Genomic DNA, 21,718 nt, shown 5'->3' on the forward strand with positions numbered 1-21,718 from the left:
AAATCCTTGAGTGGGACAGCATGTGTATAAGATTTCAGACTTGAACACCCTTGTATTGGAGATTGGTGGAGCTCACAGTTTGAGCCATGTTTGCTTGTTTTAAAGTAAGTCCCACTAGAGCAGTTCAGCCAGCCAGGCTCTTTCCCCTTTATTCCATCAGCAGTGAGCATATATGTGGGGTGCAGAAATGGCACTGATGTAAATTAAAGGTCAAGGGACCCCTGACCATTAGGTCCAGTCGTGGCCGACTCTGGAGTTGCAGCGCTCATCTCGCTTTACTGGCCGAGGGAGCCGGCGTACAGCTTCCGGGTCATGTAGCCAGCATGACTAAGCCACTTCTGGCGAACCAGAGCAGTGCACAGAAACGCCGTTTACCTTCCCGCCGGAGTGGTACCTATTTATCTACTTGCACTTTGATGTGCTTTCGAACTGCTAGGTTGGCAGGAGCCATGCAGCCCCTAATTTAAACAATGCCATAGCGAAGTTGAAAGATGTAGGTAACAGGTAAAGGGGGGGAGGCCCTGAGGGAGGGAGGACAGATAGACAGACAGTGTCCCTGAGGGCATCCATGAGGCCTATTAAGCAGAGCAGCCCTGCCTATGGTGGCATCCCTTTGGCTGTGCCCTTCAATGACTTCTTGGGCTTTTTGTTCTGCCAATGTTAATGTTGTATTTTAATCTTGTTTTTAAGTTGTATTATATTGTTTTTATACCTGGTGTTAGCCATCCCGAGCCCAATCTTGGGCTGGGGAGGGCGGGGTATAAATAATTTATTATTATTATTATTATTATTATTATTATTATTATTATTATCATTATCATTATCATTAATTAAAAGGCTCTCTGTCCCTTTAAAAGCTTTGCAACAGGCAGGCATGCAACAGGTAGAGTCCTTATGTGTGTGTCTCCCCGCCCCCCGCCCCCCCCCTATAATAACAGGATGCTGGACTAGATGGGCCTTATCCAACATCAGTCCTTTCTTAAAGTACATCTGCCGGAGGCACAGGGGGTTCAATACTGGGCTGCAATACTTTCCTCGCCCCGGGCCTTGGCAACTCACCTGATGCCACCGCTCTCTGAAATTCCCTGCAGAGTTTTTCTCCAAGGTGCCCAGAGGGAGGTGCCCAGTTGCTGTGCGATGGCACCGATCCCCTGGAGAGTCAGCAACAGGTGTGAGCAGCTGTCTGGCCTCCCTTTGCCTAGAGCTCAGCATCTCGGGCAAGGGTCTTCTCTGGGGGCTTCTGGGCAGAGCCGGCTTGCATAGCCAGTGGGAGGAGGAGAGCAGGCTCCCTGGACAGTCTCCTGGCCGGCAGGATTTGCAGAAGCCTTTCCAGCTTCAAAGGTGAGTGGCAGCACCTTTCTTCATTGCATCAGACGCTGCAGCACAGGGTGCCCAGAAGGTGCCACCCAGACCTTGGCAGCAGCAGGAAGGGAAAAGCTGGCTGGTTTTGTTTGCTAGGTTACTCCTTCCTTTGCCGAATGCATCTGCAAATGCTGCATTTTTGAGGAAAGTTGCTTGCTTGCTGTCCCTTGAAAAGCCACCCATCAGTCAGTCTGGCCCAATATCTCCACCTTGGCTCTGGGCCCTCCCACCTGCTGGCTGTGGGGAGACCAAAATGGGGGGCATCTCTCAGGAACTCCCTACCAATGGTGGGATGAAGGGACTGCCCATGAAATGGGGGGGGGTCTCTGCCTGTGCCAGAGGGACCCCCTTGGACAAGGGCTCCTTCTCACCTGCAGGTTTCTTGGGACCCCCAAGAGTCACCTAGTCAACAGATGTGGAGAAAGTCCTCTTTTCAAGGAAGGGAGGACTAGAATTAAGGGGGGGCTGAATATGCAAACATTAATAGACAACCGTCCTTTGAAATTTACACCCACACCCCTCTTCTTGCTGTGCAGTCCTCTGGCCAAGACATTTGTACAAATAGATATAAAGTATTGATATATATACACTAAGATAAAGGGAAAATAACGCACAAAAGCCTATTATGGGAGGAGAAATTGCTTTGCCGAACTGTGCGTGTTAGGAAGAATTGCACGCAACCATGGGTGTATCCAGAGAAATGTACACTGAACTGTTGATGGATTTCCCTGGGGATTTGCCCCCCCCCCGATCCCGAATGCTGGGAAATGAGAAACAGAGAAATGGGCAGCAGGTTCTCTCCTTCCTCCTTCCGGCTCCGAGTCCTGCGATTCTAAGCAGCCATAACTGGGCTTGGGGCTCAGGTGCGAGATGAGGGCCAATGCGCACCCTTCTCCTCAGGGACAGCATTGCTCAAGCCGGGCTGCCAAGGGACTCCTTTTCCCAGCAGCGCCTGATCCTGGCCTCTCTCCTCCTCTCTCTGGACTCTCTGAGAGGATTCCTGCCTTGGGATCCCTTCTAGCTCTCCTCTGGCCAGAGAAGGAAGCCTCTGAGCTTAGTCTGAGGGGAAACAGATCCCCCCATTCTGTTTTGTAGGGCAGGGACCTGCCTCGCAGGGCTGCTTTGGGCTGCCTCCAACTTCTCTGAGCAGCCCCAAACTTGGCTCTTCCGGAAGGCGGGTGGGAACCTCAAACCTCCCCAATCTCCTTCCATCTCGTCCAGGGAACTGGCGGCTTCCCCCACCGTGTTCAGCTTTTTATCCCAGATGTGAGGAGACCATTTTAAAGAGCTGTTCCCAAACTATCCGTTGCTTCAGTTCCTCCAGCGCCTGACCCTTCCTTCCCTCAGCCAGGCTCTTGAGGCCAGAACATAACTGGGCATGAGTTCCCCCAGGTTTCCTCTTAATTTCTCCAAAATCTTTTCCTGCTCTGCTCAGTCGTGATCCCCAAACTCTCCCTCATTCACTCATAATCGGCGGTTTCCTCATCCCTCATTTTTTAGCAAATCTCCCTCAGGAGATCCTTCATTCTGGTCTCATCCAGAACCTCTGAATTTGGTTCTCTCAAAACTGAACAAAAATGCTTCTATATCATCTCCTTTTTGAAATTTTGTTTGTTCCACTGAGGTAACTTCCCCACTTCTCTGTGGAACCAGTCATTCTGCTCTAAGCTGTATTTTTTGCATTTTAAGATTATACATTTCTTTTTCATGTTCCGCCTCTTTCTCTCGCTCCCTTTCTCTGTCACCTGCCTGTGTTTTCGCTAACTGAATCTCTTGTTCTTGTTCTGCTTGTGTTTTGACCTCTCTTTCTTTCTCCTCTGCCTTGTATTTTGGCTAACTGAATCTGTTTTTCTGCTTCTATTCTGTTTTCCATTTCAAATGTTACCTACTGACCAGAATTTCCCTCAGAAATTGCTCCCTCAAACTGAGCTTCCCCCTGACTGCCTCCTCTTCCCTTGGAGGTTTATGAGAAGCTGCCATTTCCTGACAGGAATTTTCCCTCACCAAAGTATAACACACTTTCTTCTACTTTGGGGATTTTATTTCCTATCAAAATGCTCCACCAATTGCAGCGAGCCCAGTCTTAACCGCTGCTTAATTTTAGGAAGAAAAACTCTCTGATATTGGAGACTTAGGGAGATGTTTAACAGATGAAATGATTTATTTTACAGAACAAAGTTGGTAAATCAAAAGGTGTTTCAGGAGATAGAAATCGTTCAAGGAACTGTTAACTTTTTTTAGATCTATTAAACCTAGTAGATGTTACAGGCTGCTAAACTAGGTTCTTTTCGGTTATTTCACTTCAGTTTCTTAAGCTTAATTGTATAGTTGTTACAGCTTAGGTACACACACACACACACACACACACACACACACACACACACTGAGTATTTACAAACAAATTGTAAACAAATTAAGACATTAGCAGGACTATTGTAAAAAATTCCAGTTTCTAAAAGAAAAAAAGAGGGTAAATTAATGGAACTGCTGGAAGAAGGGGAGGGAAGTTGAGGATTGATAGATGAGAATTTTGTTTTTGTTTTGTTGTTGAAATGTTTATTTTAAAAAATGAAATATATATATATATATATATATATATATATATAATCTCCATAATAAACATTTTATAATGGGTTTAATGTCATGCTGGGAATTTTTCTGCAGCTGCGATCCGAGGCGGAGATGATCCGGGCGTGGGGATTTCTCTTCTTCTGCCGTCTCCTGAGCCTGACTTGGGGACATGAAGGCCAAGGGGCCTTTTTGAGGACCAGGAAGAAGTACCTGGAGGAAGGTAACCTCACAATCCTTGCAGTTAGCAGGGTGAGGCAAGTGCTTGGGTCTCATCTTCCCCATTTTGCACAAGATACATGCATGTCCTGAATTAGGTAGGCTGAGCTTCTTTGGCCTGTGATCCATCTCTTCGCTGTGATTTCTGCATTACGGGAGGGGGGGTGGACTAGATGGCTCTTCGGGCCCCTTCTATGATTCAAATAAATAAATACAAATCAGGACTAGCATATTCTAAAAACGGGGCCTTGTTTTCTCTCCATTACATCACTGTTTTGATATATTTTTAAATAATAATAAAAAATAATGTAGCATGAGAAAAGCAATGAAGTACATCGTCCTAAATCTCAGCATTTTTCACAGTCAATAAATGCCTGAGTTCTTTGACTTTTTATTCACTATCTCTAAAGCACAATCACTGATGGATCAAACTACAACTCTTTCAGAGCTTGGGAAATGTCTGGTCAGTTCTGACATGGGAGAAGAGTTAACCCATTTGGTAGGGGAACTCAGCCCTCAACCACCCCCTGATTCTGGAAAGCCCTTCTTTGGACACATCCCACATCTGCCACCCAGGTAGGATCTGTGCAGATTGGGAGCCCCCTTTGAAACAGGAACTCTGGAAGAGCACAGTAACGCTCATGTGCAGGTCCCATTCCATTTAATAGGGTGTGTTCAAGAGAATCTCTTTTATGGAGGACTCCCTTCTTCATGCGAGGGATGTGGGTGGCGCTGTGAGTTAAACCACAGAGCCTAGGACTTGCTGATCAGAAGGTCAGCGGTTCAAATCCCCATGACGGGGTGAGTTCCCGTTGCTCGGTCCCTGTTCCTGCCAACCTAGCAGTTTGAAAGCACGTCAAAGTGCAAGTAGATCAATAGGTACCACTCTGGTAGGAAGGTAAACGGCATTTCTGTGTGCTGCTCTGGTTCACCAGAAGCAGATTAGTCCTGGTGGCCACACGACCCGGAAGCTGTACGCTGGCTCCCTTGGCCAATAAAGCGAGATGAGCGCCGCGACCCCAGAGTCGGCCACGACTGGACCTAATGGTCAGGGGTCCCTTTGCCTTTACCTTACCCTTCTTCGTGGGGTACCAGAAATGTCCAGCCCACAGTTTTAGGCCCCTCTCCATTTAACTCAGAGCCCCCACTAGTTGAGTTGCCTTTTGTTGTCTTTGCAGAATAACGGTGGAGACCCCGTATCGCCCAGCTATTGATATAACAATGCGATCAGACGATTCACTGAACCTCCATTGGATAGTGGTATTTGGCGTCTATTTAGAATAGTAAGTTCTTTTTCAGCATCTTCTTTTCAGGAAATAGCCTTGAAGACCAGCAGTGAAAACTCTGCAATTCTGTAAGTCTGTGATATTTGGGAGCATCCAAGCAATCTTGCTGTTAGAGATGAACTCTGTTGACCCCCAAAGAGGTCAAATCTGTGTGAGCATCCAAAGTGTCTTCTTATCGATCATTTTAAGCCAGTTTGGATGCCTTTGTGGCTGGAAAGGGTGGTGGAAATTTTCAGATAAACAAATAGATGAAGTATTATGCCATTAGGATAGAAAACTCCATCGAGAAAACTCCATGGAACCTATTGCTCCCACAGGAGCCTGGGCCGTGTTCAGAAAGTGGGGGGGGGATGGGTGTTCAGACCCCTGGGCCCTCACTTGTGGGGTGCCTCAGGGTACCATCCTCTCCCCCATGCTTTTTAACATCTATATGAAGCCGCTGGGAGAGATCATCAGGGGGTTTGGGCTAGGTGTTCATGAGTATGAACCAGTGAAAGTGGTGAAGGTCCTGTGTGAGTGTCTGGAGGCAGTTGGAGGATGGATGGCGGCTAATAGACTGAGGTTGAATTCTGACAAGACAGAAGTACTGTTTTGGGGGGACAGGAGGCGGGCAGGTGTGGAGGATTCCCTGGTCCTGAACGGGGTAACCGTGCCCCTAAAAGACCAGGTGCACAGCCTGTGAGTCAGTTTGGACTCACAACTGTCCATGGAGGTGCAGGTCAATTCTGTGTCTACCAGTTCCATCTGGTATGCAGGCTGAGACCCTACCTGCCTACAGACTGTCTCACTAGAGTGGTGCATGCTCTAGTTATCTCCTGCTTGGATTACTGCAATGCGCTCTATGTGGGGCTCCCTTTGAAGGTGACCTGGAAACTACAACTAATCCAGAATGCTGCAGCTAGACTGCTGACTGGGAGCGGCCACCGAGACCACATAATACCAGTCCTGAAAGACCAACATTGGCTCCCAGTATGTTTCTGGGCCCAATTCAAAGTGTTGGTCCAGCTTTGAGGGCCTTCTGGCTGTTTCCTCACTGAGAGAAATGAGGTTACAGGGAGCCAGGCAGAGAGCCTTCTTGGTAGTGGCACCCGCCCTGTGGAAAGCCTTCCCATCAGATGTCAAGGAAATAAACAACTATCTGACTTTTAGAAGACATCTGGAGGCAATCCTGTTTAGGGAAGTTTTTGATGTTTTCTCGTGTTTTTAATACTCTGTTGGGAGCTGTCCAGAGTGGCTGGGGAAACCCATCCAGATGGGCATGTTATTAATTGTTGTTGTTGTTGTTTAGTCGTTTAGTCGTGTCCGACTCTTCGTGACCCCATGGACCAGAGCACGCCAGGCACTTCTGTCTTCTACTGCCTCCTGCAGTTTGGTCAGACTCATGTTTGTAGCTTCAAAGACACTATCCAACCATCTCGTCCTCTGTTGTCCCCTTCTCCTTGTGCCCTCCATCTTTCCCAACATCAGGGTCTTTTCCAGGGAGTCTTCTCTTATCATGAGGTGGCCAAAGTAATTGAGCCTCAGCTTCAGGATCTGTCCTTCCAGTGAGCACTCAGGGCTGATTTCCTTCAGAATGGAGAGGTTTGATCTTCTTGCAGTCCATGGGACTCTCCAGAGTCTCCTCCAGCACCATAATTCAAAAGAATCAATTCTTCGGCGATCTGCCTTCTTTATGGTCCAGCTCTCACTTCCATACATCACTACTGGGAAAACCATAGCTTTTACTATACGGACCTTTGTTGGCAAGGTGATGTCTCTACTTTTTAAGATGCTGTCTAGGTTTGTCATTGCTTTCCTCCCAAGAAGCAGGCGTCTCTTAATTTCGTGGCTGCTGTCACCATCTGCAGTGATCATGGAGCCCAAGAAAGTAAAATCTCTCACTGCCTCCATTTCTTCTTCTTCTATTTGCCAGGAGGTGATGGGACCAGTGGCCATGATCTTCGTTTTTTTGATGTTGAGCTTCAGACCATATTTTGCGCTCTCCTCTTTCACCCTCAATAAAAGGTTCTTTAATTCCTCCTCACTTTCTGCCATCAATGTTGTGTCATCTGCATATCTGAGGTTGTTGATATTTCTTCCGGCAATCTTAATTCCGGCTTCGGATTCATCCAGCCCAGCCTTTCGCATGATGAATTCTGCATATAAGTTAAATAAGCAGGGAGACAATATACAGCCTTGTCGTACTCCTTTCCCAATTTTGAACCAATCAGTTGTTCCATATCCAGTTCTAACTGTAGCTTCTTGTCCCACATAGAGATTTCTCAGGAGACAGATGAGGTGAATGTTATTAATAATAAATTCTTATTCTTATTCTTATTCTTATTCTTATTCTTATTCTTATTATAGTACCACCAACTTGGGTGGCTTTAAAAACAGATTAGATTAGACAAGTACATGGAGCAAGAGCTCTCAATGACGGCTAGCCAGGATGGCTATTCTCTCCTGCCCAGTTGGAGGCAGCAATGCTTCTGAATACCTGTTGCTGGAAACCCCAGAAGGCAAGAGAGCTCTTGTGTTCAGATCTTCCTTGTGGCGCTCTCATCTGGTTGGCCACTGTGAGAACAGGATTCTGGGGCCAGTGGCCTGATCCAGCAGGCTGTTCTTACGTTCTTAGGTAGGCTAAAACCAGCACTTTGTGTTTTCAGGGCGTGATACAAATGCAATGTATCCTTTCCTTCCATCTAGTTCCTTTGATCCTTTGGGCAGAGAGGTGGAGATTCAAGTCACAAAGGACTTCTCAACTGTCATGACCATGAACAGCAGTGGATTTCAGATGAAGACCTGCCGCTCCTGCGGTGGTTGGTCAGATATCAAAACCTGGTACAAGTAAGTAGCAGACAGAACATTTCCCGTGGGCAGGTGACAGGGGAAGAAGAGAAACAGCCAAGCAATTCACTCAGGGCAAAGAATGGCAGGCTAGACCATGTAAATGAATGTTGTGTTCCGGCATTCCTGATGGTTGGCAAATGATTTCAAATGATTTCAAGTCATCAATCTGAGCAGGTTTTTGTTTTGTTTTGTTTACTGCTTAACCTACCTGATCAAAACAAATTAAAAGCAGAGTTTTCTTGTTCTTTGTTTGATCTGAAGCATTTCACTCTGCCAATGTGCTCCAAGGATTGGGGGGGGGGATGTATGTGTGTGTTAGAGAGAGAGAGAGAGAGAGAGAGAATGAATGTCTGCCAGCCCTGGATCTCACCGAAGTGTTTCTCCTCCTGCCCTCACCAGAATGAGAAAAACAAGCCTTGGGTTTTGGCCATTCTGTTAGCACATACTCTCTCTCTCTCTCTCTTTCTCTCGTCCTCATTGAATTGCACTGTAAATAACAATTCATAGTCTTTTTGATAGTTCCTCTGGAACTCTTTGCCACGGGATTTTCAGCAGGTGCCTTTTGTGCCAGATTTTAAAGACTTGCTGGAAATCTTTTTATTCTGTCAAGCCTATGCAAGCAATTAAGGGTAAACCTCCAACCAAGGGTTTATTGATATTTGCTTTTAATTTCTATTTGCTTTTAACTCGTTTTTCACTTTTTATGATTTCATTGTCTAGTTTTACACTTCTATATTGTTGTGGATCACTGTGGTATATTTTTAATGGTACGGCAGTGTGTGCGTTTGTATGCACTGCTTTGTTCGTTTTCCTGTCTTCCAAGGGCTTGGAACGGCACTGTTAGAATTCCTGCTCCATGATTGCAGTCATGGGACTGTTGTCTTTCACATGACGGTGTATGTTTTGACTCCACAGAGTGGGAAGGATGTTTGCGTTACTCTGTTCCGTGAAGTGGGGCTATTGTCCTTTGTACTTTCTCTTTCCTTCTGACGTTAGAGAGAGAGAGGGAGCCATGTTGCAGTGCTCCGTGTGTGTTTATATGTAAATAAAGTTGATTTGCCAAAATGCTGAGTTGCTGAGGTCTGTTACGCAAACTGCGAAGACTCTGTGGATCCCTAAGTGTGCTGATGTCTGTTGGCATCAGTCGCTGTGATGTTTGGGCAGAAGAAAGCTTTTGAAGCTCCCGAATGATTGACCAGGAGGGAGAGAACATGCCAGTCGAGCATGTGTCTCTGCCAGAGTCCTACTCGAGAGTAGGATGACGCCCTAACAGGCACTGCTAGGATGCACCTTTTCATTTAAATTGCAGGCAGCTGCTCTAACGTCTGCAAGCTTTTCGCATCTCTTTCCCATTTTTATCACTCATCAGATCTTCCAGCACTTCAATAGAGGGTGTCACGCCAATGGTACGGATTGCTCTGGGGGAAAGACTGATGCCTGTTTTGGAGGAAAAGGTTGGTCTTATCCTGCTGGAGTTGAGGTTGAAATGTACATAGGGCTCTGACTGCTGATGTTAAGTGAATTGATTTTGATGATGTTCTTGGTGCTACTGGTGTTCATAGAATTGTAGAGTGGGGGGGGGAATCTCAAAGGTCATCTAATCCACCCCCCCCCCTTGCAATGCATCCTTTGCTTTAAAACCTCTGAATCCACCACCTCCCAAGGGAGTCCGTTCCGCTGTCAAACAACTCTTCCCATCAGAAAGTTCTTCCTGATGTTTAGCTGCAATCTCAACCATTGGTTTGAGTCCTTCCCGCCAGAGCAAGCTTGTCTGCTATATCACCTCTCAGTCTTCTCCAGGCCAAACAGACCCAACTCACCCAGCTGTTCCTCATATTTTTTTTTTAAATAAATATTTATTAAAGTTTTTGAATACAAATACACGAATAATAAACAATCTTACTTCCAACACAACATAGTTTCATCAATTCTTTGGACTCCCTCACGTCTCCCGCTCCCATTTACATCGTTAAAAGGTTTTTCCAAGCAAATTATCAACTTGTTTACGGTCTTATATCCACTCATTTAAATATAATCTAGCAATTCTCCAAAAAAATTATGTTTTCTTTAATCTCACTTATCATCGAGTTCAAATCTAGTTTAGTGGTGGCCAATTTTTTATAATCTTGCAGCTGTTCCCAGCTGTTCCTCATAAGGCTTGGTTTCAAGGCTTGTGTTTTCCACTCTCATAATAATAATAATAATAATAATAATAATAATAATAATAATAATTTATTTATACCCCGCCCATCTGGCTGGGCCTCCCCAGCCACTCTGGGTGGCTTCCCAAAAAATATTAAAATACTGTAATACATCAAACATTAAAAGCTTCCCTAAACAGGGCTGCCTTCAGATGTCTTCTAAAAGTCTGGTAGTTGTTTTTCTCTTTGACATCTGGCGGGAAGGCGTTCCACAGGGCGGGCACCACTACCGAGAAGGCCCTTTGCCTGGTTCCCTGCAGCTTTGCTTCTCGCAATAAGGGTACTGCCAGAAGGCCCTCAGCACTGGACCTCAGCGTCCGGGAAGAATGATGGGGGTGGAGACGCTCCTTCAGGTATACTGGGCCGAGGCCGTTTAGGCTTTAAAGGTCAGCACCAACACTTTGAATTGTGCTCGGAAACGTACTGGGAGCCAATGTAGGTCTTTCAAGACCAGTGTTATGTGGTCTCGGCGGCCGCTCCCAGTCACCAGTCTAGCTGCCACATTCTGAATTAGTTGTAGTTTCCGGGTTACCTTCAAAGGTAGCTTTGCTTTTCTGGCTTTATATTTCAGAGCTGTGGCCTCTTGCAGTCTGCCCTGTCCAGGCCTGGAGGTTGCCTTCTGAGCCAGAGTCTATGTAAGCGGCTTCCTACTTTTGCACATTCCTTTAAGAAATGCTAAGGCAAATCAGGGAGAAGCTACTTGAAGCAGATTCCTCTGATGCTGGTTTGGTTGATATTTTAAACACACAGAGGGGGAGTAAATGAAATATGCACATTCCCCAAATTTGAGCTAAATGACTATGGATGCCATTAGGTTTGGGAGAGAAACAGTGCCTTCAAAATATCTCCCTGCTTTTATTAGACATGAAGTTTGAAGACCAGAATTGCAAAACTTCAAAATTCCGATACTGTTCCTTTGATGCTGTAACTGGTCCTGTGGACTTCCCCACTCATTCAGCCAAAGGCGCTGATCTTTGTGTGCATGCCTTTGCACGGGAGGAAAGAGTCTCCCCATTGAAATGAATGGGGAAGTCCATAGCAAGGATTATTTCAATAGAATGGGCAATTGGGAAGATTTCCTAAAAGACAAGGGAGGTTGGTGTGGGTAATGCATATTCCAGGAGCTCTGAGGCCATGGAGTAAAGACATTTGCTTCTTAGTTAAAGAGTACCAAGACTGAATGAGTCTCCTTGCTTGAGAGGCAGTGTGGTGTAGTGGGTAGAGTGTCAGAGGAGGAACTGGGAGACCATGGTTCAGATCCCAACTCGGCCACAAAGCTCTCACTGAGTGACTCTGAGGGCCAGGCACTGCCTCTCAGATTAACCAACCTCACAGGGTTGTTGTGGGGATTAAATGAGGAGAGGAAGGGTCGCGGATGACACCTTGAGTTCCTTGGCAAAAAGGGGCGATACAAATGCAATAAATAAATATATAAATTCTTGGCTTCCCTGCAGTTGACTTGTCACCTCTTGGGATCCAGTACTTTCTCGAGAGCTTCCTTCTGAGAAATGACACTCTCATCCTCGAGCTGCGTGTAAGTACCAACCAGCGCCATGCGCTCCTGCTTCTCTGAAAAGGGATTCAGGGGGCCAAGGGCTTGCCTACACTCTCTGCCCTGGTAAACTATTCATCAGGCTTCAAAAGTTTTTGTTCCCAATCAGGAGGAACACCATCTCAACCCGAAAAGTAGTTAGGGACTTGCAATGGCACGCCGCGGCCATGGTGGTGGCTCAACTATGACCCCCATCTGGACAGGAATAACTTGGCTACAGTAATCTATGCTCTGGTAACTTCAAGTTTGGCGTGTGGCAATGCGCTGTACATGAGTGGCCTTTGGAAACCATTCAGAAACTTCATACATGGGGCAGCCTTTGAAAATGATTTGGGAAGCTTCAGTTCCTGCAGAATGCGGCTGCCCAACTGTTGAGCTGGACAGATCATACAGCGCAGTGGCTGACCAGACACCCCAATGGGAAACCAGCAAGCAGGATTCAAGCACATAAGCCTCCTCTCCTCTCCTGTGTTTCCCTGCAACTGGGATTCAGAATTATTGCTTGCCTTCAGCTGTGCAGGCAGGGCATAGCCATCGTGGCTAATAGTCATTCACGGCCCTCTCCTCTGTGAATTTTGTCCAGTCCTCTTCTAAAGTCTTCTAGATTGGTGGCTCCCACTGCGTCCTGTAGGAGTGAGTTCCATAGTTTAACTATGTACTTCTTTTGATGCTGCTGCCAGGTCTCGGAAGAAGAAGGAAAGGCGGACGGCAGAGCAGAAGAAGCAGGCAGTGGAGCAAAAGAGAGGCTTGCCAGCCTCTTGGACTCTCTTCCTAAAATGCACAAGGAAGCTGTCACTGACATTGCCATGGCGATGAAGCAGCTGGACCGGAACTTTGCCCAACTCCTACAACCTATAAAGCCCATCATTCTGGATAAGAACCACAAAATGGTGAGTGGGGCCAAACCCTGGCCCAAGTGGAAACTGTGCAGGGGGTGCTTCACCTGTACCCCAGACCTGTGCCCTCTCTCATGTCATGTTGGCAGTGCCCAGTGGCAGGCATGGAGCGCTAGTTGGCATATTAGGTCACATGTTGAGTCACATCAAGCTGCACATGTGATTTGGAGCCCCAAGGAGCTGTGACTCAAGGCCAGAGTGTGGCTCTGGCATATGGAGACTAGCTGTGTGGAGGGCAGGGACAGAGAGAAGAAGAATGAATAGATGCTGGTCCAATGCTGTCCGTTGGGATTTTCCATTGCCTGGCTGCTCCCTCCCGAGAGAAGCCAGACTGGCTCCGTCCTTGTTGTCCTCCCATTGGCCTTTGGGAACTAACTGTTTTGAAGGAAAGAACGGGTGCTGTGATGTTTTTATTGCAATTATCTGTAGGTTTTAATAGATCACACAGGCAGACACATATATAATTCTAATCAGTGTTTAATTCCTTTTTAATGATTAGTGTTTTTTCTCTGTTTTTAGTTGTTTCTATTTTATCTGTTAGCCACTTTGAGTCCTTGCCTGGGAAGAAGGCGGGATACAGTGGAACAGTTTCAGGTTAAGAATGAACCTCCAGAACGAATTAAGTTCTTAACCTGAGGTAAAGTAAAGGTAAAGGGACCCCTGACCATTAGGTCCAGTCGTGGACGACTCTGGGGTTGTGGCACTCATCTCACTTTACTGGCCGAGGGAACCGGCATACAGATTCCGGGTCATGTGGCCAGCATGACTAAGCCGCTTCTGACGAACCAGAGCAGCGCACGGAAATGCCGTTTACCTTCCTGCCGGAGCGGTACCTATTTATCTACTTGCACTTTGATGTGCTTTCGAACTGCTAGGTTGGCAGGAGCTGGGACCGCACAACGGGAGCTCACCCTGTCACGGGGATTCAAACTGCCAACCTTCTGATCAGCAAGTCCTAGGCTCTGTGGTTTAACCCACAGTGCCACCCGCGTCCCTTTAACCTGAGGTACCATTGTATAATTAAATATAATAATGAACATCATAATAATAATTACTTGTCATTTCATATACCTCCCAGGGCTTTTGCATGTTGGAAAGTGTTCAGCCTCTGCTTCCAGGGCAAGTTTCTGATGAGGTGAGTGGCTTTTTATCTGCTCGGCTTCTGAACCCTCCTTTCCCTCTTGCCTGGTCTTACTTGCATAATAGTAAGTACGTCTACTCAGAAGTCAGCATGGAAGAAATTTCCCCTTGGGAGTTGAAGGATAGAGGCTCACACCAAACTCCCAGTCAGACAGACTTTATTCAGCAATGCATTACAGGACAGAGTCCAAAAGGTCAGGGGGAAAACCCCTGTTTTCTAGCCAGAAGGCAAAAGGTCAGGGAAAGCAGGCTCAACGCTCCTTGACATATTGTTGCACGTCTGGTGCAAGGTTTGCCTTCGCAAAGCAGTGCGTTACATCTACACAGAGGACATGGTTGGAACTGCTCTGTTATTTCCCTGTGGAAACACAGGTGCCCAGATATATGAGGAAGGCATTTCTGAATTATTTCAGGCTGTGCCAACATCATCCTGGATGTTTTAGGGAGGTTGTTTCCTTTGCTTTGCATTTTAAATTATTATCTACACACTCATCATCTGTGCCCTCATTCTGGTATTTAAACCAAATCTGTGCAGGAGTTAGAAAACTATGTGATGAACTTAACCGCTTATGAACCACCTCGATTCTATAGCAACTTTGGCAGGCTTTACGTGATTCATCTATTGAAGCTGGAGACGTTTAATGCTGAGGGGATCTCCGTCTGGAGACTAGATGAAGTAAGTTTCGGCCCAGCTCTCTCTGCAGTGCCTTGTGCAGGAGAACTTCCCAGGGGATGGTGTCCACCAGCACCATCTCTCTCTGCTGAACGGCTCCTCTTTTGCTTCCTTTCATGGCAGACTTACTATGCACCAGCTGATACTTCGATTGCAGACAACAAGCTGAAGGTCTCGTTGTCTCTAGAAAGGTAAGACCAGACCACTTGCCTTGCTGTCACAAGCAGGATGGTGCTAGCAGTGCCAATGCATCATTTTTGCTAAGTACATAGTTTAATGTTGTGTTTCATATTTTCTTTCTATTCGTCATCTGCCGTAAAGTGCAAATGCAGCTAGAGACATGGCTCGCAAGTAAGATACAGCAGAGTCTGCAGGGCAACAGTTTGTTGTTGTTTTTTAGTCGTTTAGTCCTGTCCAACTCTTCTTCACCCCTGGACCAGAGCACACCAGGCACTCCTGTCTTCCACTGCCTCCCGCAGTTTCGTCAAACTCAAGCTGGTAGCTTCGAGAACATTGTCTGACCATCTCATCCTCTGTCGTCCCCTTCTCCTTGTGCCCTCCATCTTTCCCCACATCAGGGTCTTTTCCAGGGAGTCTTCTCTTCTCATGAGGTGGCCAAAGTCTTGGAGCCTCAGCTTCAGGATCTGTCCTTCCAGTGAGAACTCTGGGCTGATTTCCTTCAGAATGGAGAAGTTTGATCTTCTTGCAGTCCATGGGATTCTCAAGAGTCTCCTCCAGCACCATAGTTCAAAAGCATCAATTCTTCGGCGATCAGCCTTCTTTATGGTCCAGCTCTCACTTCCATACATCACTACTGGGAAAACCATGGCTTTAACTATATGGACTATACCGGCAACAGTTAGTGTGGATCTAATACAGTGGTACCTCAGGTTTAACACTTAATTCGTTCTGGAGATCTGTTCTTAACCTTAAACTGTTCTTAACCTGAAGCACCACTTTAGCTAATGGGGCCTCCTGCTGCCGCTGCGCTGCTGCTGCACAATTTCTGTTCTCATCCTGAAGCAAAGTTCTTAACCTGAGTACTATTTCTGGGTTAGCGGAATCTGTAACCTGAAGCGTATGTTACCCGAGGTACCACTGTACTTTGTTCCTGAACAGGGCTAGCCAGTTGACTACAGAACCATAGCATCAAGGAAATGTAGATTTGGGAGGGTGCAGAATGCTGTGGCCAGATTGCTGGTGGGGGCATCTGAGCAACAACATGTGGTGTCACGGTTAAAACATCTGCACTGGCTGCAGTGGCGGAGCTTCATGCTCCGGCACCGGGGGGGGGGGGTGAAGAGCAGGTGGGGGCAGGGCTGGCGCACGTCCTGGGGCTGTGGTGCCCAGCACAGATGGAGGGTGGGCAGCCGTGATGACACCCCACTGGGATCGCGCTCTCCCCCCCCCCCGCACTCCCCTTCCTCCACCACTGACTGGCTGCCCATCTACTACTGAGCTAGGTTCAAGGTCCTTGTATTAGCTTACAAAGCCCTGAACAACTTAGCTCCAAGTCACCTTAGGGACTGCCTAAGGCCTTGGGATCTCAGCTTGATATCACTGCAAACAGCTTCTTGGGGGCTCTTGGCAGATGTTGTTCACAGGAACCTTACGGTATGCCAAGTCTAACACGTGGTTTCCTTATTTTCAGTGGATTTCTTCAAATACATATGAGAGGTGTAAGTTCTTCCATATGTTTCAGTTTATGTGATCATACTAGAGGCTGCATCCCTGTTCGCATTGCTTGCCACCCCCACATATCCCGCCTCCACCTGCTTGCAACCCCTCTCTCTTTGCACCTTACCCCCCAAACCCCTTCCCCTTACAGCTCACCCCCAGCCACCCCTGCCCTCCCTTTGCATTTTGCCATTCCTGCCCCCCCCCACCAGGGGCAACAGGAGGAGTGTGTGAAAGCTTGCATACAGTGGTGCCCCGCAAGACGAATGCCTCGCAAGACGAAAAACTCGCTAGACGAAAGAGTTTTCCGTTTTTGAGGTGCTTCGCAAGACGAATTTCCCTATGGGCTTGCTTCGCAAGACGAAAACGTCTTGCGAGGTCTTGCGAGTTTTTTCCCTTTCCCCCCTCTTTTTCTAAGCCGCTAATAGCCGCTAAGCCGCTAATAGCCGCTAATAGCGCTAATCCGCTAATGGCCGTGCTTCGCAAGACGAAAAAACCGCAAGACGAAGAGACTCGTGGAACGAATTAATTTCGTCTTGTGAGGCACCACTGTACTTGGGTTGTTAACAGACCACAAGCATAACATGAGCCAGTAGTGTGGTGCAGCAGCAAAAGAAGCTAATGCAATAATTCAAGAGAGTTTGCCTTAGAGTCCTGCTCTCACAGAGGCCAACCAGATCCCTGTGGGAAACTCACAAGCAGGATTCAAGCAGCAGAGCACTCTCCCCTCCAGCGGATTCCTTGAAGGATCCCCTGCATTCCCCTCCTTCCGTGGAACTTCCCTGGAGTAGGAGACAGAGGCTTCTGATCTGCGGGGCCACGACTCACCCGAAATAATTCTCCACAATCTTCTTGGAATGCTACTGCGCCAGTCAGTGGGGTTTGCACAGTATTCCCATTTAAATTTCTGGGCGTGTGAAATAAACAACCATTAGACAATCCACCTCAGGACAGTCTTTGTGCTGACTCCCCATGCAAACCACCCTGACTGCATTGCTGCAGGGTCCTCGCTTCAGGTGCTTTTGCTTCTGGGCTGTTTCTTGGACTTTGGTAATGACATTTCTTCATCCCAAAACAGGACCTATCCGACGTAGTTGGCATGCTGGAAACCCTACTGGAATTTGAGGATCCTGTTGCATTGTTGGGTAAGAATTTGTCCAGTTTTGTGAGGGGGGCGGCACTTGCTTCAGAGGAACTTTGACAGTTAGTGGGTACAGTTGTGTTAGGGACAGTCCCACATCTGTTAGGGTTGTGACAATTTTGCTCTGTTCAAAGAACAAATCTAATTGTTTAATTTTTGTGTAGCAGAAACTGAGTCCAATAGCTAATTTTTTCAGCCAAGTTCATTCTATAACTGCCATGTTAAAGGGACAGTAAACCTACCACTTCAAATATGTGCTCAGAAAATTTTCATTTGAGGGAGATAATTTAGGAAGGTTAGACATCTTCAGGAAAATATTTGATAAATTATATGCCCCAAACCCATGCATTGATTCAACGCAGTTAACGATCATTAAAGCAAAATAGTTTTGGCAGCATCTAATATCATTATTTTTAAAAAGCATATCTAGAGAGAAGTCGCACAGACAAATGATAAAAACCTAAATGCTAGAAGAAGGAGTTTGACTCACCTCTGAATATGCTAAAAGTATTAACTTTAAAATTAGCACTCATTATGAACAGAACTTGTTCAAGTAATCTATAATGGCAATTTGAATTAGTCATGTCTCTCTGTGTGTGTGTGTGTGTCTGTGACATAGCGTGTGTCTGAACAATAGCATATAGCTGAGCAGTTTCAAGATCAGCCAATTCTAGGAGGGCAGATTCCATGGGCGTTAGTCCAAATGCAATGGATCATTTCATTAGGGACAAACCTGAAATTAGGCGGCAGCAGGTGTTGAATGGTCACTTTAAAATGTGAAGGTTCATTATTGTTTCACAAGTTGTGTATGTCTTTAAGGGCCAGGGCAAATAATGAGACCCAGTGTTACAGCTGTGAAACATAGCAGGTGCTGCTAAGTTGTGTTAATTAAGCTGTGTCAGCAATTGGGTATAGTATATAAAGAGCAGCACCTAGCTCTCTCTTTACCCTGGGGGATGATGGGTTGGTGGTTGGGTCACGTTTGTTGTTATTATCTTTAGTGTAAAAGGAGTTTTTGTTTTGTTATTAAAACCTTGTTTAAGTTATTTTTGAGTTCCTTGTTATGCATGGTCTCCCCAGCAAGCTCTCTGCAGCGCTACCATACTGCAAATAGCCAACAGCAGGCACAGTAAATGACATTAGACAGAGGAAGGGGTTGGCAGCAGAGCAACACAAGGTCCCTGCTGCAGAGTTTCTAGATGGTCACATGCCAATCTGGACAGGTAACCTTGTTTGCCCAAATGCAGATTGTGCTTCTTTTCTTCAGACAATCTGGAGCAGGAGTTCCTGTTGCCGCTGGCTCCAGGCGTGGGTGATGTGGTGAGAGTCAAAACCAGCTGTACAAAGGTGAGTCCTTTTGGGCTTTTCCATGTTTCAAGATGTAGGTTTTGAGCTACTCAGGGCCTTCTCGGTGGCTGCTCCCAGTCCTGGAGACGCCTCCCTGAAGAAGCCATCCTGGCTCCCTCCTTATTCTCCTTCTGCCGGCAGGTGAAACCTTTCTTGTTCCAAAAGGCTATTAGGAACTGACTCCTTTTAATGAAAGGGCGGGTGCAGTGCAGTTTTTATGATAATGATCTGTATGTTTTTAATTAATTTCTTATGTATAAACATAGTTTCAATTTTATCAATGTTTAATTGTTATTTAACGATGTTTTTTCTGTGTTTTTAGTGGTTCGTATTTTTATCTGTATGCTGACTTGAGTCCTCTCAGGTGAAAAGGCGGGGTATAAAATACATATATCATAGAAGCAGTAATACGTAGCCTTGGGGTGTAGGGGGCAAAGCTCAAAAGTGGAGCCAGTTTTTCAGAGGATAGCTTCGTGCCCCAAGGACCTTACAGTCTAAACTCCCGCACTGGCAGGTATGGAAAGGGATACCCAAAGGAGGAACATGTCTTTATATCAGCTACTCAGAGTGAGGCGGATGAGCTACTGGAGAGAGTGAAAGGGAGTTTTGGGGTACAGAGGTAGTGCTCTGTCAAAAGCAATGGCAAGCTGGAGACCCCCGTAAGAGAGGGCTCAGGTGCTGTTTCAGAGGCAGCCATCCTCAGACTGAGCCTTAAGTTGGGAGGTGCAGTTCCGCTGTAGCTGTTGGCTCCACCTGCGCGGAGATGAGTGTCTGCATTGAAAGGAGCCTGGCTGGCTTGAAGAGCTGTCATTTGCAGAGAAACGACAAGCCTGTGCTTCTCCCAGGACTGCTGAGCCCTTTGAGGCAGAGGTGGGCTCCATGCCACCCTTGGGTTGGAGGTGGGCTAGCAGAATGGGCTTTTCTTGCCCAAGAGCGCCTGGTTTCATATGGACAACTGGACAAACTCCCTCTCCCACTCATTCCCCAAACGAGGGGGGACTGACCCAGAGTCAGGAATGGGAAATGTGGCACCCAAGTCCACATGGGGTTCAGGGATGTTGCCTGAGGCCAACAGGCAGAGATAGAACAGCCAGGGACACGTTTATGAGGGACTCCGAAGGAAACCAAGGAAGCGTTTCCCCTGTGAAGGGGCTAAAAGATATCCGGCAGCTCAGAAAAGAGCCAGCCAGTGTCAGGTCACGGAATTTGGCGGCGTAAAAGGAGTGAAGGTAGCAAGGAGGATCAACTGTGCTGAAGGCTGCAGAGAAATCCCTTAGCACTGGGTTTGGGAGACGGAGGGGGAGCAGCAGCTTGGAGGGGTCAAAAAGCAGAATTAGAAGAAGTGATGAAATTATGTTTGTGATAGAAGTAAGACTGTTTATTATTTGTGCATTTATATTTAAAAACTTTAATAAATATTTATAAAAAAAAAAAAAAAAGCAGAATTAGAAAAAGTTTAATGGTCCCACTTCAGGAATTGGGAAGCCCGTTTTGAACTCTTCCTTTTTCTTCAACCTAGGAATACCTTTTGATGTCTCTCATCCCCAACCAATGATGCCCTCTGGAGCCCTGCATGAAAAACCAAGCGGCTGGAATTGTGTCTTACTATTTCCTCTAAATGTGGATCCAGCTCCTTCTGTTGCACCAACCATGCACCGGGGGTGGGGGGGGGAAGGGTGGCAGAAAATGCTTTTCCCAGCCTTGGAATGACTAGTATTCCCATAGTCAAGTAGCATGCAAGAAATAGAATTGCTTTAGACTTCTGAGTTGTGGCAAAAGGCAATGTGTGCAACCCATGTGTGGGACTTGTGTTTGTGTGTGTTTGCAAACCCCTTTGGAACAGACGGGAACCACACCAGGATTCCTAAACAGGCTTTGCACAGCTCTCATTCATTTCAAGGAAGCTTGCGTGAGAGAGCTTGCAAGTGGTTTGTGTCTTTCCAGTCTTGTCTTTCAAGGGCTCTGCATGGCTTCTAGCCAGGATGACTATGCTCTGCCTTCACAGCGGGAGGGAAGAGGGGTCTTGTGCTCCAATCCTGCTCCCTGGTTTCCCACAGGCAACTGTTTGGCCACTGCGGGAGCAGGATGCTGGACTAAATGGGCCATTGGCCTAATCCAGCTTTCTCTTTGACATTCTTCTGATGTCTTCTGTTGATGGATGAACTGAGCACAGGGTTCCTTTGATGGGTTTACCTCTCTCATTCCTCCTCTATTCCAAGCATCATCCTGTGGATCGTGTCCAGCAAAATATACTGCTTGTCTGACTATCTTGTCTCCCCCTCACTTTCTTCCTACCCAAAATGTCAGCATAGCTATTTCCCCCTCATGAAGGTTTTCTGCAATAAAGTCCTCTTTCTGCGTTAATAAGCCTTTTGCTTCCTGTGCATACTTATTTATTTATATTCAACAGATTTATAAACCACTTCACAATGTAGAGTTCTTGAAGCTGTGTACAATAAAAGAGAAAATGAAGTAGAAACAAAACAGAGGAGAAAATGTAGACTCTAAAAGCCAATTTGATCATACCTACAATTGTGCAGTTAAGATTATACAAAAGGATTAGGGAAGCCTCCTTAAACAAAAAAGTATTTAATAAGTGCTCAAACATCAAGATGGCAGAAGCCTGTCCAGTCTCTCCTTATAATGGTTCCAGAGGGCAGGGGCTACAACACTAAAAGCAAAGCCTGCCTCTGGGGCATGTGGGACTATCAGTGGTGCCCTATCTGAGGAGGGCAGTTTCCGGACACGGATTTCTGGAGTGAGGCAATGTTACTTCTCAGGCTACCAGTTTATCAAAATGTATCTCTGCCTATGCTATCATTCTGAT

The 21,718-nt window shown here is 46.5% G+C and overlaps 1 protein-coding gene across 3 annotated transcripts; it reads left to right on the forward strand.

Moving 5' to 3' along the window:
* The first annotated feature begins 1,991 nt into the window (after nucleotides 1–1,991).
* LOC309344939 (uncharacterized protein) lies at nucleotides 1,992–21,312 on the forward strand. Of its 3 annotated transcripts, XM_081867870.1 has the most exons (16): nucleotides 1,992–2,628; nucleotides 4,027–4,153; nucleotides 4,596–4,725; nucleotides 5,328–5,432; nucleotides 8,121–8,261; nucleotides 9,634–9,718; nucleotides 11,037–11,100; nucleotides 11,920–11,999; nucleotides 12,698–12,907; nucleotides 13,992–14,048; nucleotides 14,589–14,729; nucleotides 14,850–14,917; nucleotides 16,378–16,405; nucleotides 17,482–17,548; nucleotides 18,812–18,891; nucleotides 20,411–21,312. In XM_081867870.1, exons 2-16 carry the CDS (start codon nucleotides 4,045–4,047, stop codon nucleotides 20,444–20,446), a joined length of 1,401 nt encoding a protein of 466 aa, XP_081723996.1. In that variant the 5' UTR covers nucleotides 1,992–2,628; nucleotides 4,027–4,044; the 3' UTR covers nucleotides 20,447–21,312. The 3 variants fall into 3 exon arrangements, 2 of the variants coding, with proteins under 2 accessions (XP_081723996.1, XP_081723995.1); XM_081867869.1 differs by lacking the exon at nucleotides 20,411–21,312 and having other exon boundaries at nucleotides 18,812–20,229; XR_014157945.1 differs by lacking the exons at nucleotides 16,378–16,405; nucleotides 17,482–17,548; nucleotides 18,812–18,891; nucleotides 20,411–21,312 and adding an exon at nucleotides 15,819–16,011 and having other exon boundaries at nucleotides 14,850–15,114.
* The last annotated feature ends 406 nt before the right edge of the window (nucleotides 21,313–21,718 follow it).

This window comes from Podarcis erhardii (genome assembly GCF_964252035.2).
Source record: "Podarcis erhardii genome assembly, chromosome: 6".
NCBI lineage: Eukaryota > Metazoa > Chordata > Lepidosauria > Squamata > Lacertidae > Podarcis > Podarcis erhardii.